Below are 20,629 nucleotides of genomic sequence, written 5' to 3'. Positions count from 1 at the left end.
CACTCACTGAATATTCCCGCCAGTTATTAACTAGGCTTATGCACCCAACAATGCCCAGAACGGCACGTTCGAGTCTTGTGAAGGTGAAAATCAGGATTTCCCTGGCGTCTACACAGTGAACGGTCAGGTCATGACTTACGCTCAGCCACCCGAGTCTGAAGGCCCTATCACCACGATGCCTTACACCGCTCGCATCCCTGCATCCTCCAACTGCGTAACCTATACCAGCTCTGCCCTTTATACCGATCTTCCCTCCCCTAGCATCCAAATCGATGCCGTGTCTACGGCTCTCCCCTCCGGTGCTAGTGGAAGTGGAAGTCCATCTGGTTCTCGCACTGGTGCTGCTGCGGGCGCTCAGAACACTTCGAACGACGCCTCATCACTGGCCATTTCTGGGGTCTCTTTCTTGGGTGTTGTCTTTTCCATTCTCTTCTTGGCATAATGGACGTATGCACACGTTACCTGACATGTGATAGTTCAGCTTGATTGGACATTTTTATCTTGAGGCTTGCTTTGTTTTGCATTTTTTTCTGCTGTTCCATACATCATCGGATTCATTACGTCTTGATACGCAACGATTTGCATGGCTTCTTGGACAGTTTTCTGGTTTTTGCTCTGGAATTTCTTTTTTCTTTTGGTAGTGGAGTTATTGTCATGGACCCTAGCTTGGCGCCGACAAGGCGAAGTGTCAAAATCTTACGTCATGTTGTAATCGCCCGCCTCCGTGGATTGAATACATATAGTTTTGTACGGAAGTTCGAGTTTATCGACTCTAGAGTCGTTGTGGCGCTGAATGGCGCTGAATATGGGCTACAAGTGAGGCTGGTGTGAACCAAATGATTTTCGCACACCGTGGTCAACTAAATTGATGGGAAATGCACTTGTCAGTCATGTGAATGAACTTGCACAACAAACGTGGGACTCTGAGTGGGAAAGCAACTTATTCATGCATCATGATCGAAAATCACACGTCATATACCGTACTGATCTCTCTCCATTATTTCATCCTGTTGAATCGCGTTTCCAGTCATGCACTAAACCTAAAGCAACAATACCATTCCAGAGGTTTCTCAGGTGTAAGCACATTCCCATTGTAATCTATCCATTGTAAGCAATCGGTTTTTCTCGACACAAGGCGAGTCTGATTCAGGTACATTCTTTTCGCCATTGACATGTCAATACAAGGAAAGGTTGACATCGTTGCTAACTTGGAACACTCGGTGCCAAGGATTGTTACATAAATATCGACGGCGGAGTCCTCTGAATTCGTATCTGTACAGCGCAGGCACGGGTACAGCACGGGTACTGGCAGCAGAACGAGGTAATTCTCGGTTACTCGGCAATTCATCAATACATATACTACCCCTTGAAGCATTGATAGAGAATTCGAGACCGCCTTTAGTAGGCGAGAACAATATCATACGATCAGTTGGATCGAACACTAATAATAGAAAAATTGTTGGCATAACAGGTTTCCGAGAAGCTCGTATGTTATGGAAAGCATAGAACTAAAGATTGCTCCATAACTGAGAAAGTGGAACCATAACTACAGCCTTCCCAATCTTGTCCAACACAATTGAGACTTTGTCCGTATTCATTTGTGAGTAATGATTGTATTCTGCCTTTTCGCCGTGGATCAATCGTTAGACATCGCATAGCTAGCCGCTGAGCGAGTACCCCTCAACCAATTCTTTCTTGTGTGTTAAAAACTGAATCCGGGCTGGTCCATTTATTGGGGTGCACATCTTCCGAGGTCTAGTAGTAAACTGAATACTCGCGAAGAGTCGACGTCCATACTTCAAAGGTGAACATTAATTATAAGAGTACTACATAACTCGTTGCAAAAAGGGAGTACAGGCACCGTGAAGGGGAAGAACGGGGAGCCATCGTAAAGGTGAAAAACAATTGTATTCACAAGAAAAAAACCAATTAAGATTGTATAGTAGTAAAGACAACCACATCTTCATCGTTCAAAAATCATCGTAATCAATCCCAACATCGAAATTTAATTACGCATTGTCAGCGGCTGAGCCTAACCTGCCAGTGGGCATACGGAAGAGGGTGTATTCCGCATCGTGTAGTTCGCTCAATCCAATATAGAAAGCAATGAATGACGTGCAGAAGCCAAAGGCACCACCAGCGTCGCGACAGCTAATTTTGTGAAATCGTTAGAATATGCCTTTTTCCGATGTGGAGAAATAACGTACTTTTGTCCGTGGTCGTTCGACCAGAAGCTGATGGCGAGGAGGAGGTATGTCATACCCCAGAAGAAAGTGAGGATTGAGAAAGCAATATTACGGCGAATCACGGCAAAGCTGTAGAGAACGCGGAATTAGGAGAATTTAGGGTGATGAAAAAAGCGGCACTGACAAGAAGAAGCACGTCATAACAAACCAGATGACAAGATAGAGGCCGAGAGCATCTCTTTGAGTAGGAATGGCGGAGTCGAATACGTTGACATTAAGAGCAAGGAGGCTGACGGCGTAGGCAATCCAGAATGAGCCGTAGAGAGTGAAAACTATATGGATAGTACAATCAGAAATAGTTCAGTAGAGACCAGGCAGATTTCCTTACATGCCGATCCAAAGACGTTGCCGCGGGGGAATTCCCACATGCCAGCCATGAATTGAGCAAGGCCACCGACGAACAGACCCGGGCCAACAATTGCAGTATCACCTTGGATACTACGGGTGCCGACCACGTAGAAAGACCAACCGAGGACAGTAACGGCGAAAGCCCACATACCACTGCAGTATTATCATTAGAAACATTCGTAGATGAAGCGAGAGATAGATGACAACGCACGTCGGTCCTGGATTGGCAATGCGAGTGAAGTAGCGCTGGTAGGATACCGGGTCATCAGTCTTAGGTCCATATCCATGTGCAGGAGACATGGGACCGTAAGCACCGTAGGCGCCACCCCTCGCACTGTTGTCGGTTTTGGTTTCCGCGCCAGACATTTCTGATCGTTGAAGTGAAAGTTCGATGGGGCGTGGAACTGGAGAATTGGCGAGAGTCTACTAGGGCTTAAATACCGAGTCTTCTTCCCATAATCGTTGAAGCGGTAATGGTATAAATTTAGAATTGAATAAAATCATGGGGTAAGATGATTAGATCTCTGGCTCAGAAATAGCTACTCTGCGTCAAAATGTCTAGACCTCCTGAAGTTTGTCGACATCAGCGTTGATCGATGAAAGCGGCGTCTTGTGTAAGATTTCGAAGGTGCGACTTTCCTTCTAGGTCAAGGGTCTAGATTCCTTCCTGCATTTATTATAAGAGCTTTGTTCAAGATTTCACAGTTGGAATGGGCGAAGTCGTAGTCTGTTGCCATGTAGGCGACTCCATTAATTCACATCAATTAGCTATATTACTCGTGGTAGTTAATTGAACAAGTACTTGCCAGGATACTATGACAAATACATTATGCAAATATTCAAGGCCTCGGAGTCATCATTACCTGGGAAAGCATCCTCTGGGATTGTAACCACCACTCGAGGTTCATTCAATGAGCTGACCAAAGTGTTCCGACCGGATTCACTGTCACCACGATGAGCATACAGGAAGCTTCGTTCACCAGTCAGGTGTTCAGAGCTACATAACCGAGAGTCTGGCATTGGTTACGTACGTTCCAGGATGTTGACCTAAACATCCGTGGTGTTGAGCTGCATCTTGATGGTATCTGGTAATTGGAAGTTGCCTGTCAGAATATTGGCCTGCTCTGCACGAGCATATGCTTGAGCATCATATCCGGAGCAGGCAGGCTCAGATTGCATACATCGATGATAGATCCATGATTGATAGCCGGTGACATATCAATAGACCATTGAGATTACTACACGAGTTTGTTGTGTTATTCCAGCCCAGGCCGTCCTATGCAAGACTGCAATGCTTTCTCATTAATATCGGTACGGTCGATGAATCCGCGTGATCCTGTTGGAAAATGCAAGAAGAGGCGTGAGAAACTCCTTGGATCAGCGTGGATCAGGCTGCATCATGTCGGTAAGGAGGCGATTTGTACCTGATCTAGTTGGTACTAGGCGTTTGCTATCCTTAGATTAGTATGACCTATATACTTTGATCTGACTCTAGACTTGACTAGGCTTTCAGCATATTGTGGCGCTGATACTATAGCCTTCTTCCTCTCCGCGGAATCACTTTTGAGTAACTTCATATGTCTCACCTGTCTCAGCATGCGCCTTGCCTGCATCTCAAAATGTAGGAGTCGGATGTATACTCAAAGAAGCTCAGGTCCTCTCAACGCCCTTCACACCTGAAACGTGAAAACACACCGCGCCCGCTGAGTCTACTTATGAAGCGGCTGGGTAGTTGAAACATCATGAGCATTTATAGAATCCATTTATTCGACCAAGTTAAGTAATAGCCCAGGCCTCCCGTTACATACGGTAAATCAACACCTAACCGACCTCGGCGCCCCGGTTCATAAGCTGGTGCCAGTCATTCGAAAGTAGTATAAACTTCGGCGGCCTTATCTTGTTGTATCAAAGCACATCCCAATCTTTAGCCGTCGCGCGCGCTTATCATCATGGCGAACCCCAGTTGCACGCACGTTCAAAGGCACAATGCTGTATACTTAGCAGCAAGCGTGTCCACATGTCAGTGTGGTGGGGCAGATGGGAGAGGCCTTTGGGAACAATTGGCGTATTAGCAGGACTATGGGTAACGTCGTACTATCATCGTATCAGTAGCTCCCTATTTCTGGGCTGAAATCTTGTCATATCTGAGCAACCTCGAGTTTTCCATGCAAGTGTCGTACGTACCCTTTGAATTCGATAAAAAAATTTCCTCGGTTAATATATGTATCATCATGACATCGCCTTTCCGCAACCGTTCAGCAGGGGATAATGGCGACTTCGATACACGGCATGACTTTAATATTGACCTTATATGAGAACCTTCAAGTTCAAATCGCCAGCACAGGGTCAAAATATATCAGCATATCATGTCGGTGTCTTCTGCTTTCATTTTCCCAATAAATCCCTAGGTGAAACCTTGGCCAGAGTAGGTATGTCGCCATTGCAGAGCAAAGCATGAGCTGTCTTCGAAGCAGGCTCGACCCATGTGCAGCGGGAAGCAAGCGCTGCCTATCAACCTGCCTAAGATCTGGAGTGTTGACGACTTGTGCACTCGCCGAAATGCCTCCGGGGCCCCGAGTATGTCCGTGCACGATATTGTATGGGTTAGAGGGTAGGCGTCTAGACGCTGATAGACGCAGCTTTGAACGAGATACACTGGCGACGTGACTGGACTTTTCAGCCGGCAAAGTGCGGCGGCTGTAACTCGGCATACGCGGGTCCATAAGCCGACCACCACTTGAGCACTCACTTATAATTAAGACCTCGGCTCACCGTACGTATCGCGGTTCATATCCACAACATACCATCCCATTATAAAGCTATATATGCAGGGGCCCTTCAAGAGGGCTTCATTACAGGCGCTACCTATAATACACCGAGAGATATCATACTCAAAATATCAATACGAATGGACAACAACGAAGATTGACCTCTGCCAGGCCGTGTGTCTGCTCGGTATCCAGTTGCTTGCTAACGAGCTTCGGGCTAAATCATAAAACAAGATGGGTCAGTGATATTCTGATAGACAACAGAGTTGAGTCCTAATTTGACCTCTGGTCTATATTCTAGACTATTACCCGGACCGCGTTATCTCGGTCTTCTATTCCACTGGCATCTTGTCTCTGCTTCTGCTCTGCTTCCGTGGCAATTTTGATCCGCAGCGGTTCCCTGGTTCCTGTTTCTCGCAACCCTAGATTTTCCTAATGACAGGGGGAATGATACGCAAAGCTTCTTCTAAGAAGTGGATCTCGCATCAGCGTTTGGTGAAGACCGTGCAACGCTTTCCGCTTCGCAGTATGTATCTGCGATCAACCTGGAGGCCGTAAGCCATTCGCCCATTAGCGAGTCGTTCAACCATCAGTAGAATATGTGATGAATTTAAATCGACTTACGCCACTTTCGGTATGGATATTAGATACGCATAGTTGCATTCATTGAACTAACAAATGTTGGTCAAAAATCCCAAGACATATCGGAAAAACACGGCTCTTTCTCTCCTGTTTCACCATCTTCGAGCAGTTCATTTGCATCCAAGATATACATTTACAAGCCGGGGTGTGTATACAGGCACTTGAAGACGAGATGCTGGGTTCTCCGAATACATGACGCAATTATACCCGGAACAGGTGCCACGTGGAGTGAATGTCGTTATCTTGGTTCTCCTTCTCAATCGAGTACCGTAAGTTCTTTGACGTTTGCCCGATAGACCCTTTCACGGGAGAGACCCTACCTCCCAACTTCGATTTCATCCATACGTCGCCACAATTATACTATGATAAGGCTAAATAAATACATGAAAAAATGATTTACTATAACGAAAAAAAAAGAAACATATCTAATAAAGTGTGTCTACGAAAAAAGACTAATCCTGAACGAAAAATCCAAGGTACTTAATTCTACAATTCTTTCCATCCTTCCCCAGCTGGCCATTTCAAATTATCTCGATCCTTCTCGATCCCATTCCTATCCTCCTTCCGCCCTCTCAGACACGATTCGTCTCTACTATCCACGCTCACGCTCAACCCATTTCGTTCCACCATCTCTCCATCACTTCCACCATGATCCTCATACTGGTCTCCATCATACCCCGACATGAGACCTTCCCGATCCTGCCCACCATTCTCCGATCGACTGCTACTCTTGTCTCGACCTCGCGATGGTGACCCTTGTATAAAACCTCTTCTACTAATTCCAGCTTCGGCTTTAAACATCGCAGCTTCAAGTTTAGGCAACGCATTCTCTGCTTTGAGTTGCAGTTCCGCCAATTTTCGCTGGATTGCATCCGTCCCTCCTCCTCCTAGATTCGTACTTGCAGGCGCACTTGCTACAGATCCACCGAAAGATGAGCTATATGACGCTCGTCGATGAACTTTTGAGGGCGATTGAGTTACCGAATTTTTGAGAGCATTATTTGAATCGTTTGACTGTCCAACCCCGAAGAAGGCTTGACCATTTGTTAAAACTTGAACACTCTCCGGTCGTTTCCGACGTGCAGGGGGTGGTGGGGGCGGTATATATGGTTTATACTGATGTAATGATTTACTTCTAAGCACTTTCGCGTGTTCAGGAAAAGTATCGGATGTAGGTGTAGGTGAATTGGGTGCATCTAGTGATGATGTTGAACAACGTCGATTAGGTTCATAAATTGCTTCAAAAGATTCAGGGTCACGATGGAATACTGAAGGCGAAGTTGGGGCTGGATGTGACTGATTATTGTCCGGGGGTGCAGAACGGGGTTGATAAGGTTGATAAGATTTGCGATCTGGATGTGTGGGTGGTGGGAGGCTCGGTGAATCAAGACTTGCCCGAGGCGAATGAGCAGGAGACTCAAATGGACTCTGGATAAAAGGAGTGGTTGGATGGGATCTGGATCCTGAAGGGACAACGGCCAGTGCTACTTGCTCCAACGAACTCGCAGACATGGAGGGGCTGGCGGCATGCAGCTGTCGAGGCCGCCTAGGTAATGGGGGCCTCTCCCGCTCGTCCCCACCACTCCAACTCGCGCTCGAATCAGATTTCGCCTCCATGGATAGTGGGAGTGATGCTGGGGCTTTTTTCGCAGGGCTCCGACTCAGGGAATCATTGTTCCGAGCGCTGCTACCTATAACGACGGATGAGCTGGTGATGCCGGCAGTTACTAAAGAATGCGCACCTGAACCGACGGCGCTACTCCGCAGTACTTGTAGTACCCGTTCTCTTCCGCGCTCGTCTTCGACTTGTTTAATTGTCTGAGCTACTTTGGATGCGTGTAAACTTCGCTTTATCAGTGGAGATGTGACATGGGTCACAGGTTTAGGTTTGGGTGGAGGTGGTGGAGGCGGATGATGCTGGTGAGGTTGAAAGTGGGGTTGAGCTATTGAAGGGGCATGATCCGGTATAATGCGAGGAGATTTGACTGTGGATCCAGATGCATGACGGGGAGGCGGTGGAGGGGCTGAAGGTTTACGAGGCGGTAGTGGCGGAAGTCTACTCGACCCATTCTCTGATTTGGCTGAGATAGACTTGCTTCGAGCCACAAACGGGTTATTAGGAGAATGAACGAGCTTTGGAGTGTCTTGTCGTTGGGAAGGGTGTAAGGGAGGTTGTTGGCCAGTGAACGGATTTGGAGCTGACAGTGGAGGTTCTGATGTTACGGATAGTGCAGAGGAGTCTATAGAGCGCCTCTGCGATTCTACAGAATTTCGATTATTCGAATTATTGACTGAAGCATTGGGGGAATGGGGATGCGCTGATTGGCGATGAGCTACAGGGGCTAAGGCGCGCAAAACATGAGGCATACCTTGGACGAAAACAAGGTTGCGGTCGACGGCTTTCCCGCTCTGGACGTGCAATACCAGCCTGAGAACAGCAAAGAACTCGCCGCCCGCAAGAGTTTCGGCGGGCGAGAGAGTCGGAGAGAAAAGCTTGAGGATCTGAATACAGCAAAGATAAGCAGATATATGACTGAGCAACCATCGGCCTTGCACATACGGCGTCAATGGTGTTCACTGGTGTGTCTTGATAGCGCCCTCGCAGCCAGGCTCGTACCTCCCGGACGCCGAGAGAGATTTGTTCGTAGAAAGTGTCATCGCGGCCATTACTTAGGTTGGAGTCGACTAGGGCAAGATCTTGGATGCTGGAAGTATACAGGTCGTACTCGGCGTCGTTGAGCGCCGAGGTGTGAAGGGTCAGACGACGCATTTTAGTCGTCGTCGTCGTCGTCGAGTAGACACAGCCCGCGACTTCCGCTGCAAACACTTCCAAATACCAGCTATGATGATTTCCGATCAACCAATCCAAATGAGTGATTCTAATGCTGTAAGCTTCAGTTGAACATCGACTATGCATGAGACTGTTCTAGCAATACTCTCGATCCCGAAGCAACACACGACATTGAGGTGCTGGATATAGGTCATGGAATCTCAAATACAAGAGACCCTGGCACTGCGGACAAAACAAACGTCAACCATATATATACTTATGTTTCTCGTGATCATCTTATGACTCTTATCCTCTCTTATCTACATCGTCCGGCTACTCCTATCCGAAATAAAACGGCTTAGAGCAGACTTCCGCTGTTAGCGGGGTTAGCAATCAAAATATATGGAATATACACCCAGACTGTCGACATCAGCCTTGAAAGGCGGTTAGGTCAGATCCAGTATCGGCAACGGCGTGGAGGATTGCCTCTGGTATTAGGAGCGTATCAACCTTGTTCAAGAGGGTTGGATTCCTGGACCCAAAAACTTCAATGGGAGGCCTATAAATACCTCAAGGATCAATAATTGGCCTATCATCATTTCCACCTCTCATTATAATTATCAGTTGATCGATTGTAGTTACGATATTCAGGGAGGTGATATCGGCTTCGCCTTCCAGGCTCCGAGCTACAGTCGACTCGTCGAGGGTCATCTTCTCGCTGTTCCAGCTGCCGAAGGTTTAGTAATCCCGAGATGATTCCAATGCGCCAGGAATTACTTACTACGAATGTTCTTCTGCTATGAGGTCGAAAGAGCTTGATGCTGACTGAACATGAATGACTTATTCTCAGTCCGCCACTTACTAAATCAAAGAAGGAAGAAGCAATTGCACATGTACAATAAGATCAGCTTCGATTTGGATGTTTAAACGGATCAGTGATATTTTATCCAACCGGCCGGCGGTGCTCGAAGCGATTGCCTCCTTTGTTTTTCCTACTCGAGTCCCCACTCATTTCTGCTCAAACATTCTCATGTCAAATTGCGTTTATCCCGCCCAAACCCCTACAAAAGGTGGTCGAATAGATTCTCAGTGAGCAGCTATGGACTTCTGTATACTTATCCATACTAGCTAGAATGGCAATATTGCCAATGATTAGCCTTGTGCAAAGGATCGACACTCATAGATTTAAATATGGACCAGAGAAATCATCAGCTGATTCGCTGTGCCACAGTTCGGTCGACACTGGACAGTGGCTCCACTTGTGGCATGACATCCCGTCGCTAAGATAGGGGGGCTTACCTACCTTAGTCCCTGTGTCTTCTGTCTCGCTTAGTCGAACTCTTAAACACATCTTCCTCCGCCACCCCTCATATCAATGGCAAGTAAAACTGATCCATTTCATGGGATGTTGAGGGTAATTCCTTCCGAAGAATGAAGTCATTTCTCAAAGCCTCATTGCATGACTCAATGAAATGTGCGCGGATGTGGTACGGATGAGAGGCAGCAACATCATTTTCCAGGGTCGCCCGCTGGAAGGCGGACCCAAGTGAGATATCACAATAGAGCGATCCGAGCCTATCCCAGGTTGGATTAGCAGCGACATCTCAATTTATCTTCTCGGTAAGCGACCAAGTATAACAAATGATACTAAGAAGTGTTAGTGGTGTGCCGAACCTGGCCGAGTCCTATATCTGGCATGGCTGTTGGACCAATACTGAACTTTATGGAGCACGATGATGAATCAAGTATAGTCAAGTTTGGCGACGGCTCCGAGTAACACAATATTGGTCCATTTCTAGGGTCATACCACCCACCGTTGCTCACCCTAGTTCCACGTCTCCATCGGCCGTACATCCAAAGCATTCTAGAATCTTCAGTCAAGACGCCCCGATGTGCTATTTTTTTTTCTGCCTTTCATCTGTTTTTCTGCGAATGAGGTGCTGGAAGCAATTTTGATGAGATGTTATCACGGTGAGCCGATGCTGCCCGTCCGTTCCTCATTTTTCCAGGGACACACTTCGCTAAGCTCTTTGAAGTTACTTTGAAGGCGTTCTTTGCGGGGAAACGTGACTAGGCTGACCCGGAGCAATGATCTATTCATAGTAAATGTAAATGGTGCTATGACGCTTAAGCGACATCCTCGGCCCATCTGATGACCCATTCAATGATGACTTAGTGCCATTCTTTCGACATTTTTGGACATCCCAGAAATCATTTATAATGTGCCCAGCTCGCTAGGATTTCCATCAGTCCCACAACTCCCAGCTTCAAGTTCCAAGCTCGAGTTCAACGCCTCTTCCACACCCTTGAACGCGTTTAGACATGTCTCAACCCCAAACTGACGCCGCACCCATGCCCGAGAAGACCCGTGGTGGCGCCACTGGTGCATACGGTCCTATGTCGCCTGCAGCAGGTTATGGTCCCAGGACTGATGATCCAGTCTCCTACCAACGTTATTTCACCCGCATTGCTAACCCCGGTCCAACGTAAGTGTGGCGTCATGATTTTTTGATTGTGTTCTGATCCGTCTGTTGTACAGCGGAATGTGGGCTTTCGCCATCACAGTGTTCCTCTGGTCGTTCTACAATGTCGGTACTCGTAGTATCCAGGGTGATAACGCCATCATCGGAATGGGTCTCTTCGTCGGTGGTCTCGCTCAATTCATGGCCGGCATGTGGGAGTTCCCTCGTGGTAACGTTTTCGGATCAGCTTGTGAGTATTTTCGTTTATGCGTTGATTGACGATTCAGGTTAACAATAAATAGTCTTCACCCTTTACGGAGCTTTCTGGATTTCTTATGCCGCCAGCCTTCTTGTTCTCGGGGTTAACTCTTTCGACAGCGAGGGTCCCGTCCAAAGGGATGCAATTGGTCTCCTCCTTATCATCTGGTTCATTGTTACGTGCTTCTTCTTGTAAGCACCTTACATCTAAATTTCCCTGGTACCTTCTAATGTTCTTCCTTTCAATAGCATGGGTGTTGTGACCAGGAATATTTCTTTCGCCCTCCTCACCTTCTTCTGGGGTCTTTCCTACCTCCTCCTCGCTTGCAGCTACTGGTCCTCCAGGGGCAAACAAAAGTGCGTACCTTCTCTACCTTCCGCAAGGGTTTCAAATGACTCATCATGATAACTATACAGCTTGCGTGATGCTGGTGGTGCCTTCGGTTTCGTCACTGCCGTGATCGCCCTCTACATCGGCTTGAGTGAACTTCATGATTCCGAATACAACCTCTTCCGCATGCCCACTGGTACCATCCGTAGGACCCAAGCTTGATCAAATTATGTGAGCGAGGGACGGTTCCCACAGCTCTCATTTTTACTTTCTTTTACGCCTTACAGCCCGTAATATTGTATCTTCTAATTTCTTCTTACGCATATGACGATTTGCAATGATGTTTAATATATTAAAATTTAATGTTGTTAAACAATTTAAATGCGGGACCTACTACGACTTCAGGCCGCAGACCAGGAAATTTACAAAAAAAGGTGTAGACCCTTCGGGGACTCAAAACTTAGACGCTGTGGACGGATTGTTCAGTGCACATTAACGAGAAACGGAGAGGCAAGCAGACGCATACTTTCCATCAAGCGTCTTTCTAAAAGATAGTCGTCTATCGTGGGGCTGGATAGAACTAAGTTCAACATTCAACACCGGTTGAAAGGTCTTGTACAAATTTGAATGGCGCCACTATTTCTCCTGTGACTCCTCCTGATAAGTACACCACAAGCGGGACTGAACTTTCTGCAACAGTGACTTTTTTTACATACTTATGAAACGAATAAAAAAAAACAAAGGTAGTAAAATAATATTCGGATACGGGGAATCGAACCCCGGGCTATCGCGTGAGAGGCGATAATGTTAGCCACTACACCATATCCGAACTTATTGGAATACGCCCACTTGCATATAGAGATGGTATCAAGAGCCCTGCACGCCCAACCAACCATTGGCCCGGAGAAAACATTGCATCGCTGAATTGATAAGGGAGCAGTGCTGTTGAAATATTGTTTAATCTATATTGTCTATGTACTAATTTCGAAAGTCGTCAATTATCCAAACCCTGGTTGATCATTTGAGCGATATATATCACAATTCAACTTCTGGACAATCTGCCGCGTCAACGATCAAGCCTTCTTTGGACTATAAAATGATCAATTAAAACAGTCTCCTTATTCACTCAACGGCACAGAGTATTAAGGTACGTTACCATATTATCTCGACTGCGAAGAAGAATGGGATTTTCAATACATCAGTTGAAAATCCGTATCAGTTGAATTCCCATATCCTAAATTGAATGAATTATATGTTCCTCAGAGTCTTGATTAAACATTGTAGAATAACCTCGGAGTCGGTATCGATTCGCTAGTACGTCTCCGAGTTGAAGCTCCTACAGTAAGTGAAATCTGAAGGTTGAAACCTCAGGTGGTCATGTCGACATTTGTTTTTGCGTTCTGAGCTCATATCAGATCGTTACCTGCCGGTTTCAATCCCGCGAATGATGTCAACCTTGGCTGCTTTTGCCAAATCTGTCATATGAAACTCCCTGGCGTGTACAGATGCATGCTGGGCATCAGGGATTTGCCGCTGACCAACAATAGCCAACAAAACGTCAATATCAAAATGAATTACAGTTCCGGGTTCGCATTCACAAATTGAAATATGGAAAGTTGAAAAGGACTGAAGCTAAGTATGGTGACTGATACCTCCGTCTCGTCAATTCAAGCTGAGCCACTTCAATCACAGCGACGCGGCTGCATCGAGTCAACCCTCCACTCGCCTTCATTGCCCTCCGTTCATTTATCAAACGAATTTCTTCCTCACCTCATGATCAGGGGTAATTTGATGACCGAAAAGGATCAAGCTATTTCACGCTCAATATTTGGCAAGCGCCGGTTAATGACATTAGAATCATGCACCCCCTCAGATCCGTTTATCGGTTGTCGAGATCTAAATATACGGAAATCGGAGGTACAATGATGGGATATAGGCGTTTCCAAGGCAGTTGTTGGCTCGTTGAACCTTCAAGCTACTATTTGTCATGGTGCAATTTGCGGTGCTATCGACAATAAAGAATGGTTGGTTATCTGTGCACGTCGCACCGCTCGTTAGACGCTCGTTTCTATGACTTGATCTATAAACATTAAGAGTTTGGGTGTTTACTAGCATTCAGATTGGTCAGAGATTCTTGTACATTTCCTCTAGCGTAATATTCCGACTAGCTGTCAGCGAACCAATGGTGAAACAATCGTACAACTGTCCAATATGGGATAATGCATTTAGCAGGTGAGGTATTTCCTCTTCCGAGTCTAACTATTGTTATCAGTAGATTGTATATATTGTCACAGAGTGGCCTATCGGAAGATTTATATCATACCTGCGGGTCCGCAGGGCTGGGATATCAGTACTCAGTACTTGCGTAAAGGGCTCCAAATTAATGATCTGTCATAGCGTTTATTTCGTAAAACAGGGAAACAAAAAAGGAACAATGGCAGATCACCCTCATGTACGGCTTATTTCTATGATCACCATATATCCCAAGTATAACATTCTAACTAGAGTGATATCTACGCTTTGAGGCAACTTGAATACGGGTTGTCATAAGCAAGACACCAGCATCCCTACAGACGTATCTGCTTAGATGCCAATATACATATTTGTTTTGATAATGAACTCGACACCCTGAATTAATCTCACAGCCTTTTAAACGGGATGCTAACCAAAAACGTTTATTTTCGGGCTTATGTATCTCAACTCCGAACATCTCAGATTTTAGTATGACTCCGATATGCTTCCAGTCAAACACTCATGTCCACTAATTTCCATTTGGTCCCGTAGCAAATTATCCTCGACTGTAGAGAGTAAGTACAGCTCACCTTGAGTGCCTTGATACAAGGACTGGATAAAAATCTACCCATGCCGGATATATAACATGACAGTTGGGAGACCACAAGTCATCACCAAACCCTCGACGACGACATGTCCAGCAGAGAAAGCACACATTCCTCAAGTTCTAACTGTGAGACTGTTCGCCTTCCACGAGGCTCCGCTTGTCTGAATTGCAAGTGAGTCAATCTGTGGATATGGTTCTTCATCTTTCTGACGTATATTTAGGCGACGCAGAGTTGTGAGTACGAAACAAGATCTGCCTTTGAACGTTTTAACAAAGGTAATTCAGCGGTGCGACGCGCAACGGCCCATATGTGGCCCATGCTCCCGATTTCGTGGCCATGAACTCGATGACTGTGAATTCTACGAAGGGCATCCTCCAACGATCCAAGTTTTGGAAAAAAAGGAGGAAGATTTGATTATAAAACTTGAATACCTGCGGAGACAAGGAGGTTCCTGTGAAATGCCTCGGGGTGGGACATCTTGCGGTATATTTATTTGCCTTGTGTTCGCAGGAAATTGTGAATTAACATTCACCATTATACAGGGTCGCCTCTCGTCGGTGAAGAGTTTAAGGTTAGAATTATCTTGTTTATCTCGAAAATATCCTCACAAATCAGTGCAGACACTTCCAGCTGGTAAGATTCAAGGCCTGTGAGTGTGAATACTATCATTCCTCACTACATGTTGATTCAATGTTGCTGGTGTTAGACTGACTCACTTCTGTGCCTTTGCCTCCGAAATCGGTTTCTTCCTGGATCCGGAACGTTTTATTCATTCAGCACTGCAAAACTGCAATTTGGGGCATCATTCACGCCCGTGCCCTTCTCTTCTCTATGCAGTATGTCTGTGGGGATCGAGAGCTTTCCCATACCATGTCCAGAAGACATTTGAAGAGACAGTCCTGCCTTATGCCTTGCATTTTGCAAACGAAGACCTTTCTGGAACTCATCCACGCCGGTGCCTTCATGTCATGCAAGCTGAAGTACTCCTCTCAATGTTTTTCCTCAATAATGGACAAATGGTCGAAGGATCATATCATGCGAACGCAGCCGCCTCTCTCGCAATTAGCACGAAATCCAACATCATTCGGTCCCCAAGTAGAGCACAAAGGTCACCTGGAGATCTAGTCGATGAAGGCGAATGGATTGACGGGTTCTGGACTATCGTCGCTCTCAGCAACTATTGGGTTTTGGTAAACGAGAACCAAACCTTCACTTTTTACGATGCGCCACAAATGGCGATCGACACCCCGTGGCCCTTGAGTAATTATAGACAAGAAAAAGTAAGATAAGATCGGGTACACGCGTCCAGATATTTTTGTTGACGCAAGGTACAGCTTGCTTCTGCTGGTCACAAGACTCTAGAAAGATTTCTGGCAGGTTCTCAAGACGATGGATATTCTCTCCTAGCCTTACATGCGAAAATTTCTGTTCTTCTCAAGAGGGCAATCGAGAACGGGCAGAAACCGGGTCCAGGTTCATCCTTTTTTGACAGTGTATCCCTGTGTGTCTAACACCATACGACAGGCGCTGCCCATCAATTCTCTATCACGAACAATGCTCTAGAGCAACTAATGTTGACATTACCGAGACTCGATCAGCAAATGTCACCTCAGCAACGTCAAAGGCTTGCGACAATTCACATGTTGACACAGGTAGCCTTGATCAAGTTGCACCGCCCTAATGCTAGAAGTTCCAACACTGCCCGACAAAGATGTATACAAGCTGCTCGGACTATCGCGGACATAGCCGCACAGTATCCCACCGCAAACCCTTTGCAATTGGTCGATCCAATTACAGGCGTAAATATACTCCCATTTGTTGACAGCACATTATTGATTATTTGTTGCAGCTCGTGTGCTATATTGCCCATGACATAGTAACGACAGAAATACGACATGCGCACGAACAAGGATATGTTGAGGATAAGAGACTCGCCAGCGCTTCGAACCAGATTTTATACTACATGGACAGTACTGGCGCGAACAGTCCATTGATTGGTAATATATTCTATCCCATTATCCGGGTTTTCAAGTGTGCTGAACGTCAATCTATAGTCAAGCTGGTTCATAGCATGAAGGGAGCGAGATGAGATCCAACAATCTCCGCGCTTGTCGGAATCCGTGTATTTTTTTTATCCTAATAGACTCCGCTGACTTATCGCATATTATTTATTTTATTTATGGCTTAGACTCAATATATAGATGAAGTTAACATACTTAGACTTAGACTGTTATTTATTCAAGCTGTTGATCATGCAGCAGTGTACCTATTATTTATAACACATTTCTATAGAACACTAGTTTCAACGCGCGAACCTTCAAAATTTAAAATCATACAGAGACAATAAGTATTACACACAAAATAGAGTGCTATTAAACAAGTCGTTCAACTCTGCGTTCTGGTATTGTGGGCTCGCTGGGTTGAAATTGACTGAGGCGCGTCCTTCCGGAGCGCCCTGAGTGATAAGGACAAAACTCCGATGGGACCTATATATGACCTATTGGTTGGACGGGCCAGATTGAAATCAATGAACTCACACGTAGGCTTCGCGCTTTGGTACTCGTCGCACTGTGTCGCTCCCGCTGTGTCAACGTGAGTATCGGCGTCATCGTATCCTCCTTTTGACTCACAGATGCAGTTGAAGGGTACAAGTCAGAAGTCCCTGTCAATTCCGAACGATGGCGATCACGTGTGGTTGTATTTTGTGCCCGCCAACGCAAATCTTCTAGTTCTCGCCGAATGTTCAGAGAAGCAAGTAGGGAGTTCGCGTAGACTAAAAATTCATCAGCGAATATTATTTGAGAAAGGGCCTGTATATCTTACGTTTTCCGATGACGAAATGCAATCCCAAGAAGACGAGATTTTTGGGCATCGCCAGCCACTAGGCTCGTATTTTAGCTGTTACAAATTCTGATCATAAAACCATAGATCCACTTACGCAGATCAAGGACGCGGTTGTAGTGAAACTATAGAGAAAATACACATCATGCACGATGCGCCAGCTGGGATAGCCACATACCATGTTAGTGCGCCATTCTCAAGGGCGTATATAGTTGTTGAGTCGACCAGACGAATCATGCTTTGGGGTTCCTGTTATCCCGGGCTTTTAAAATCAATTAATTGGATATGAGTGCGTACGTCGTTGAAGCAGGTGAAATCCGGGTACGGATGGTGCGCAAGTAATAACACAGCCATCCTGTGATAAGTACATCGACGCTCGATGACAGGGATAGACCGGCGGTAAATACCCACTGGCAATCTGTCAGATTATTTGTAAATTTAGATAATTTGAAGGGTTGACTGACGCTGGGATATTTCTCTGTAAATGCCGAAAATTGATGCAGGCGAATCCTGAAAGACACTATTTAAACAGGCACATCGAAAGCGTAGTAAGGGGTGAACGACAGACATTTCAAATGTTGAAACTAGTCAGGGGATTTTAGGGCGCGCAAGACCATACAATGGATAAAGCCACCTACCTGATGCAGCCACTTGCCGACGTTGCAAATGTCAAATCCTGAACTCCTGAGAAATCATATCGAGAGACATATACTCACAGAGCCTGCCAGACGTCAAAACCAACTTGAAACTATCAGTAAATACCATAATCAAGTCAAAGTCATAGTTATGATGCAAGCTTACAATCGGGCCAGTTATCAGCCAATTCCGCCCGCTGCCTGATGGGACTCCTCAGACCAGTTTGAGTGTATAGAGAATGACGCCCCAACCTTTATAAATTTTCTGTGCAAAGAAACTATGAAGATTCTTGAGCGGAAGACAGCATGTAGAGCAAGTAGGACCTACCAGTGTACTAGATACGTTTGTATTGCCTGTGAATGTAACTTTTAATCTCCATTTACCAACGACTATACAGTAACAGCACTCACTGTAACCATAACGGTGAACTGAATGTGGTATTAGAGTTTGCAAGAAGAGGGAGATATTTCAACGAACCGCGATCGTCCTACGTTCGACTAAGCAGTCAACAGGAAGGTATTGAAGCCTATATACAGGTGACTCACCAAGGGATGTGATCAATCTTTTCCGGCTCTCCATAGTATGTAATGAAGTATGTGAATATGGAAACACAGATTAATGAAGAATGGAGGAGATCGAGAAGCCTGAATGAGAATTCGATAAAAGCTTTTGAGCACGCGCAAGAAAGCATCTACCAAACTGTGGAGACCTTAGATCCATCAAGGTAATATCATCATTATACAATAACAGGCGTTTTTTAAAGCTTCTCACCAGCGTCTTAGCTCGCGCTCCATCGAGTGGGTAAGTCTTGAAGTACACTATGCATTGCAGTGCGATGGCACCGCTTAAACTATAAGCCGAGTCGGGTTTCAGTAATTGAGGAAAAACAGGAGGTTGAAGACTTACGCAAATGCGAGACACGCTCCTGCGAGGATGGCGCCGAAGGTAGTCTTAACATCCACCATCGGCAGTCCGATTGAGTGTTTGGGAATGCGGGACAGTGGAGGAAGGTAGTGAAAGTTAGAGCCGTTCAACACGCTCGACGTTCATATCATTCGCTTGGCAAGTCTAACTATAGTACCCCCCATCTCTATTGATGTGATTGGCAGTGGCATGGGTAAGACAGGCCCTATGAAGCACGCACTAGCGTCGCTGCGCCAGTAAAGGAAGATCCGAGGAATTGTAAACGAGGATATTGTTCCCCCACTGAAGTTTCCTCAGATCCTGGCGACCCGTTGACAGGTTAACACGTAGCATAGCGGAGAGAGTATAGCCGACTGTCATCAAAATCAGGTGGTAAAATTACCATGTCGTAAGTGAAGAAGCAAAGATGTCTATCAATGTTAAACTTGGATGACGGTGGGGAAAACCAAAAAGTATGACAAGAGTGGGACTTGAACCCACGCCTCCATTCGGAGATGAGAAACCCGCGAACGCAGGCAAGCTACGCTTGAGTCACACGCCTTAACCGCTCGGCCATCTTGCCTCCTAATCACATTCCAGGGGAGACAATGCTGAGTAGGTTGTATGGTTTGAATAGTCGAATCCGAGTCGCAGTGATGTCGCACCCTGAGCTGATCATTGTCATGAAGCTGAGATATAGCATAATTATATCTGAGCCATTGTTGTACGAGTTACTTGACTCGTGTTTCATCAGAAAGCGCTTGCTACCGCAACGATTTAGAATCAACGGTAGTCTCCATTACGAGCATGCACGAAATTGAAATTAGGTCAATTATCTAGCTCTCCGATACAAATGCTTCTATAGTACGGGTCCTTGTATCCTTCAAAAATTGAACTAACTCCGTTCCCCCAGTTCCTTTCAGAGGTCCATCGGTGAACGTACCAACAACAGAAGGGTTATTATACGCGGGAACACCTTCTATACCTTCCCGGGCCTTTGCAGCCCTTCTAGCGGGTCCAATGACATACAACGTCGTGATGACCATATGAGAATCCCTGAATTCCTTCAACGCCATGACTGCTTGATTGTACACCTTCGTCAATTCTTCGTCCTTACTTGTCAACACAAAAGAGCGTAAAGATCGTGAGTTCGCTTTGAGGTGATCAAGGAAGAGTCGGTGGTTACGAGGCATGTATATTTGCATTCTTGACATGAAGGATGGTTGAAATTGCACTGAAGAATGGTCGACACCGAGGAAGATATCAAAAGCGTGGACCATAGAACTCTGGCCGGCGCTGGGACCAGATATTTCAGTGGGGGGACGTAACGTCGGATCTTCTTCTACTCCCTCAAAAATCCATTGACGATTCCTGTTGTCAGAATCCTGTCCCCTAAACCAAGGCCTCACGTTGTTGTAATACACGTCTGGGCGGCAGTGTTTTTTCACATCAAGCAGAAGCGCGCGGCAATCATTGATGACGGTGACCATACCCTTCAGATAAGCCGATATCCGACGTATGGAGATATGATCACCGACGAACATTTCGTCCATCGTCATTCTCATCAGCTCCAGCGCTTCGACG

The 20,629-nt window shown here is 45.9% G+C and overlaps 7 protein-coding genes and 2 non-coding genes across 9 annotated transcripts in view; 3 read left to right on the top strand and 6 right to left on the bottom strand.

The window, feature by feature from the left end:
* Positions 1 to 752, top strand: part of AGABI2DRAFT_177546 (hypothetical protein) — a 1,697-nt gene extending 945 nt beyond the window's left edge. Inside the window, exon 4 of the mRNA XM_006459637.1 lies at positions 35 to 752. Coding sequence (XP_006459700.1) covers positions 35 to 442 — 408 coding nt within the window. The 3' untranslated portion in view covers positions 443 to 752. The remainder of the gene's footprint in view (positions 1 to 34) is intronic.
* Positions 753 to 2,009: 1,257 nt separating this feature from the next.
* Positions 2,010 to 2,743, bottom strand: AGABI2DRAFT_65431 (hypothetical protein; the record flags this gene model as incomplete). Its single annotated transcript, XM_006459636.1, has 4 exons — positions 2,010 to 2,151; positions 2,208 to 2,315; positions 2,371 to 2,518; positions 2,575 to 2,743. 4 exons carry the CDS (start codon positions 2,741 to 2,743, stop codon positions 2,010 to 2,012), a joined length of 567 nt encoding a protein of 188 aa, XP_006459699.1.
* A 3,747-nt stretch (positions 2,744 to 6,490) lies between these two features.
* AGABI2DRAFT_177544 (hypothetical protein) lies at positions 6,491 to 8,967 on the bottom strand (the record flags this gene model as incomplete). Its single annotated transcript, XM_006459635.1, has 5 exons — positions 6,491 to 7,695; positions 7,747 to 8,265; positions 8,374 to 8,506; positions 8,622 to 8,844; positions 8,963 to 8,967. The coding sequence occupies 5 exons, from the start codon at positions 8,965 to 8,967 to the stop codon at positions 6,491 to 6,493; spliced, it is 2,085 nt and encodes a 694-aa protein (XP_006459698.1).
* Positions 8,968 to 11,317: 2,350 nt separating this feature from the next.
* AGABI2DRAFT_65955 (hypothetical protein) lies at positions 11,318 to 12,047 on the top strand (the record flags this gene model as incomplete). The annotated part of the gene is made up of 4 exons (XM_006459634.1): positions 11,318 to 11,486; positions 11,539 to 11,686; positions 11,744 to 11,851; positions 11,912 to 12,047. The coding sequence occupies 4 exons, from the start codon at positions 11,318 to 11,320 to the stop codon at positions 12,045 to 12,047; spliced, it is 561 nt and encodes a 186-aa protein (XP_006459697.1).
* Positions 12,048 to 12,582: 535 nt separating this feature from the next.
* Positions 12,583 to 12,654, bottom strand: AGABI2DRAFT_t36. The gene has a single exon. It is a non-coding gene; the product is annotated as a tRNA-Glu (tRNA).
* Positions 12,655 to 14,750: 2,096 nt separating this feature from the next.
* On the top strand, positions 14,751 to 16,754 carry AGABI2DRAFT_116656 (hypothetical protein; the record flags this gene model as incomplete). The annotated part of the gene is made up of 9 exons (XM_006459633.1): positions 14,751 to 14,836; positions 14,886 to 15,148; positions 15,208 to 15,236; positions 15,286 to 15,314; positions 15,372 to 15,945; positions 16,000 to 16,138; positions 16,190 to 16,464; positions 16,515 to 16,662; positions 16,720 to 16,754. The coding sequence occupies 9 exons, from the start codon at positions 14,751 to 14,753 to the stop codon at positions 16,752 to 16,754; spliced, it is 1,578 nt and encodes a 525-aa protein (XP_006459696.1).
* Positions 16,755 to 17,037: 283 nt separating this feature from the next.
* Positions 17,038 to 17,743, bottom strand: AGABI2DRAFT_116655 (hypothetical protein; the record flags this gene model as incomplete). Its single annotated transcript, XM_006459632.1, has 6 exons — positions 17,038 to 17,151; positions 17,203 to 17,247; positions 17,296 to 17,438; positions 17,489 to 17,546; positions 17,604 to 17,631; positions 17,685 to 17,743. 6 exons carry the CDS (start codon positions 17,741 to 17,743, stop codon positions 17,038 to 17,040), a joined length of 447 nt encoding a protein of 148 aa, XP_006459695.1.
* Positions 17,744 to 19,521: 1,778 nt separating this feature from the next.
* Positions 19,522 to 19,628, bottom strand: AGABI2DRAFT_t35. Its single transcript has one exon. It is a non-coding gene; the product is annotated as a tRNA-Leu (tRNA).
* Positions 19,629 to 19,881: 253 nt separating this feature from the next.
* AGABI2DRAFT_135051 (hypothetical protein) overlaps positions 19,882 to 20,629 on the bottom strand; it is a gene marked incomplete at both ends in the record, with an annotated part of 2,346 nt that continues 1,598 nt past the window's right edge. Inside the window, 2 exons of the mRNA XM_006459631.1 lie at positions 19,882 to 19,885; positions 19,946 to 20,605. Of these exons, the coding sequence (XP_006459694.1) occupies positions 19,882 to 19,885; positions 19,946 to 20,605 (664 nt within the window). The remainder of the gene's footprint in view (positions 19,886 to 19,945; positions 20,606 to 20,629) is intronic.

Source organism: Agaricus bisporus (assembly GCF_000300575.1).
Source record: "Agaricus bisporus var. bisporus H97 unplaced genomic scaffold AGABI2scaffold_3, whole genome shotgun sequence".
Classification (NCBI taxonomy): Eukaryota; Fungi; Basidiomycota; class Agaricomycetes; order Agaricales; family Agaricaceae; genus Agaricus; species Agaricus bisporus.
Note: the sequence above shows the minus strand (reverse complement) of the source record. Positions and strands in the feature narration are given on the sequence as shown.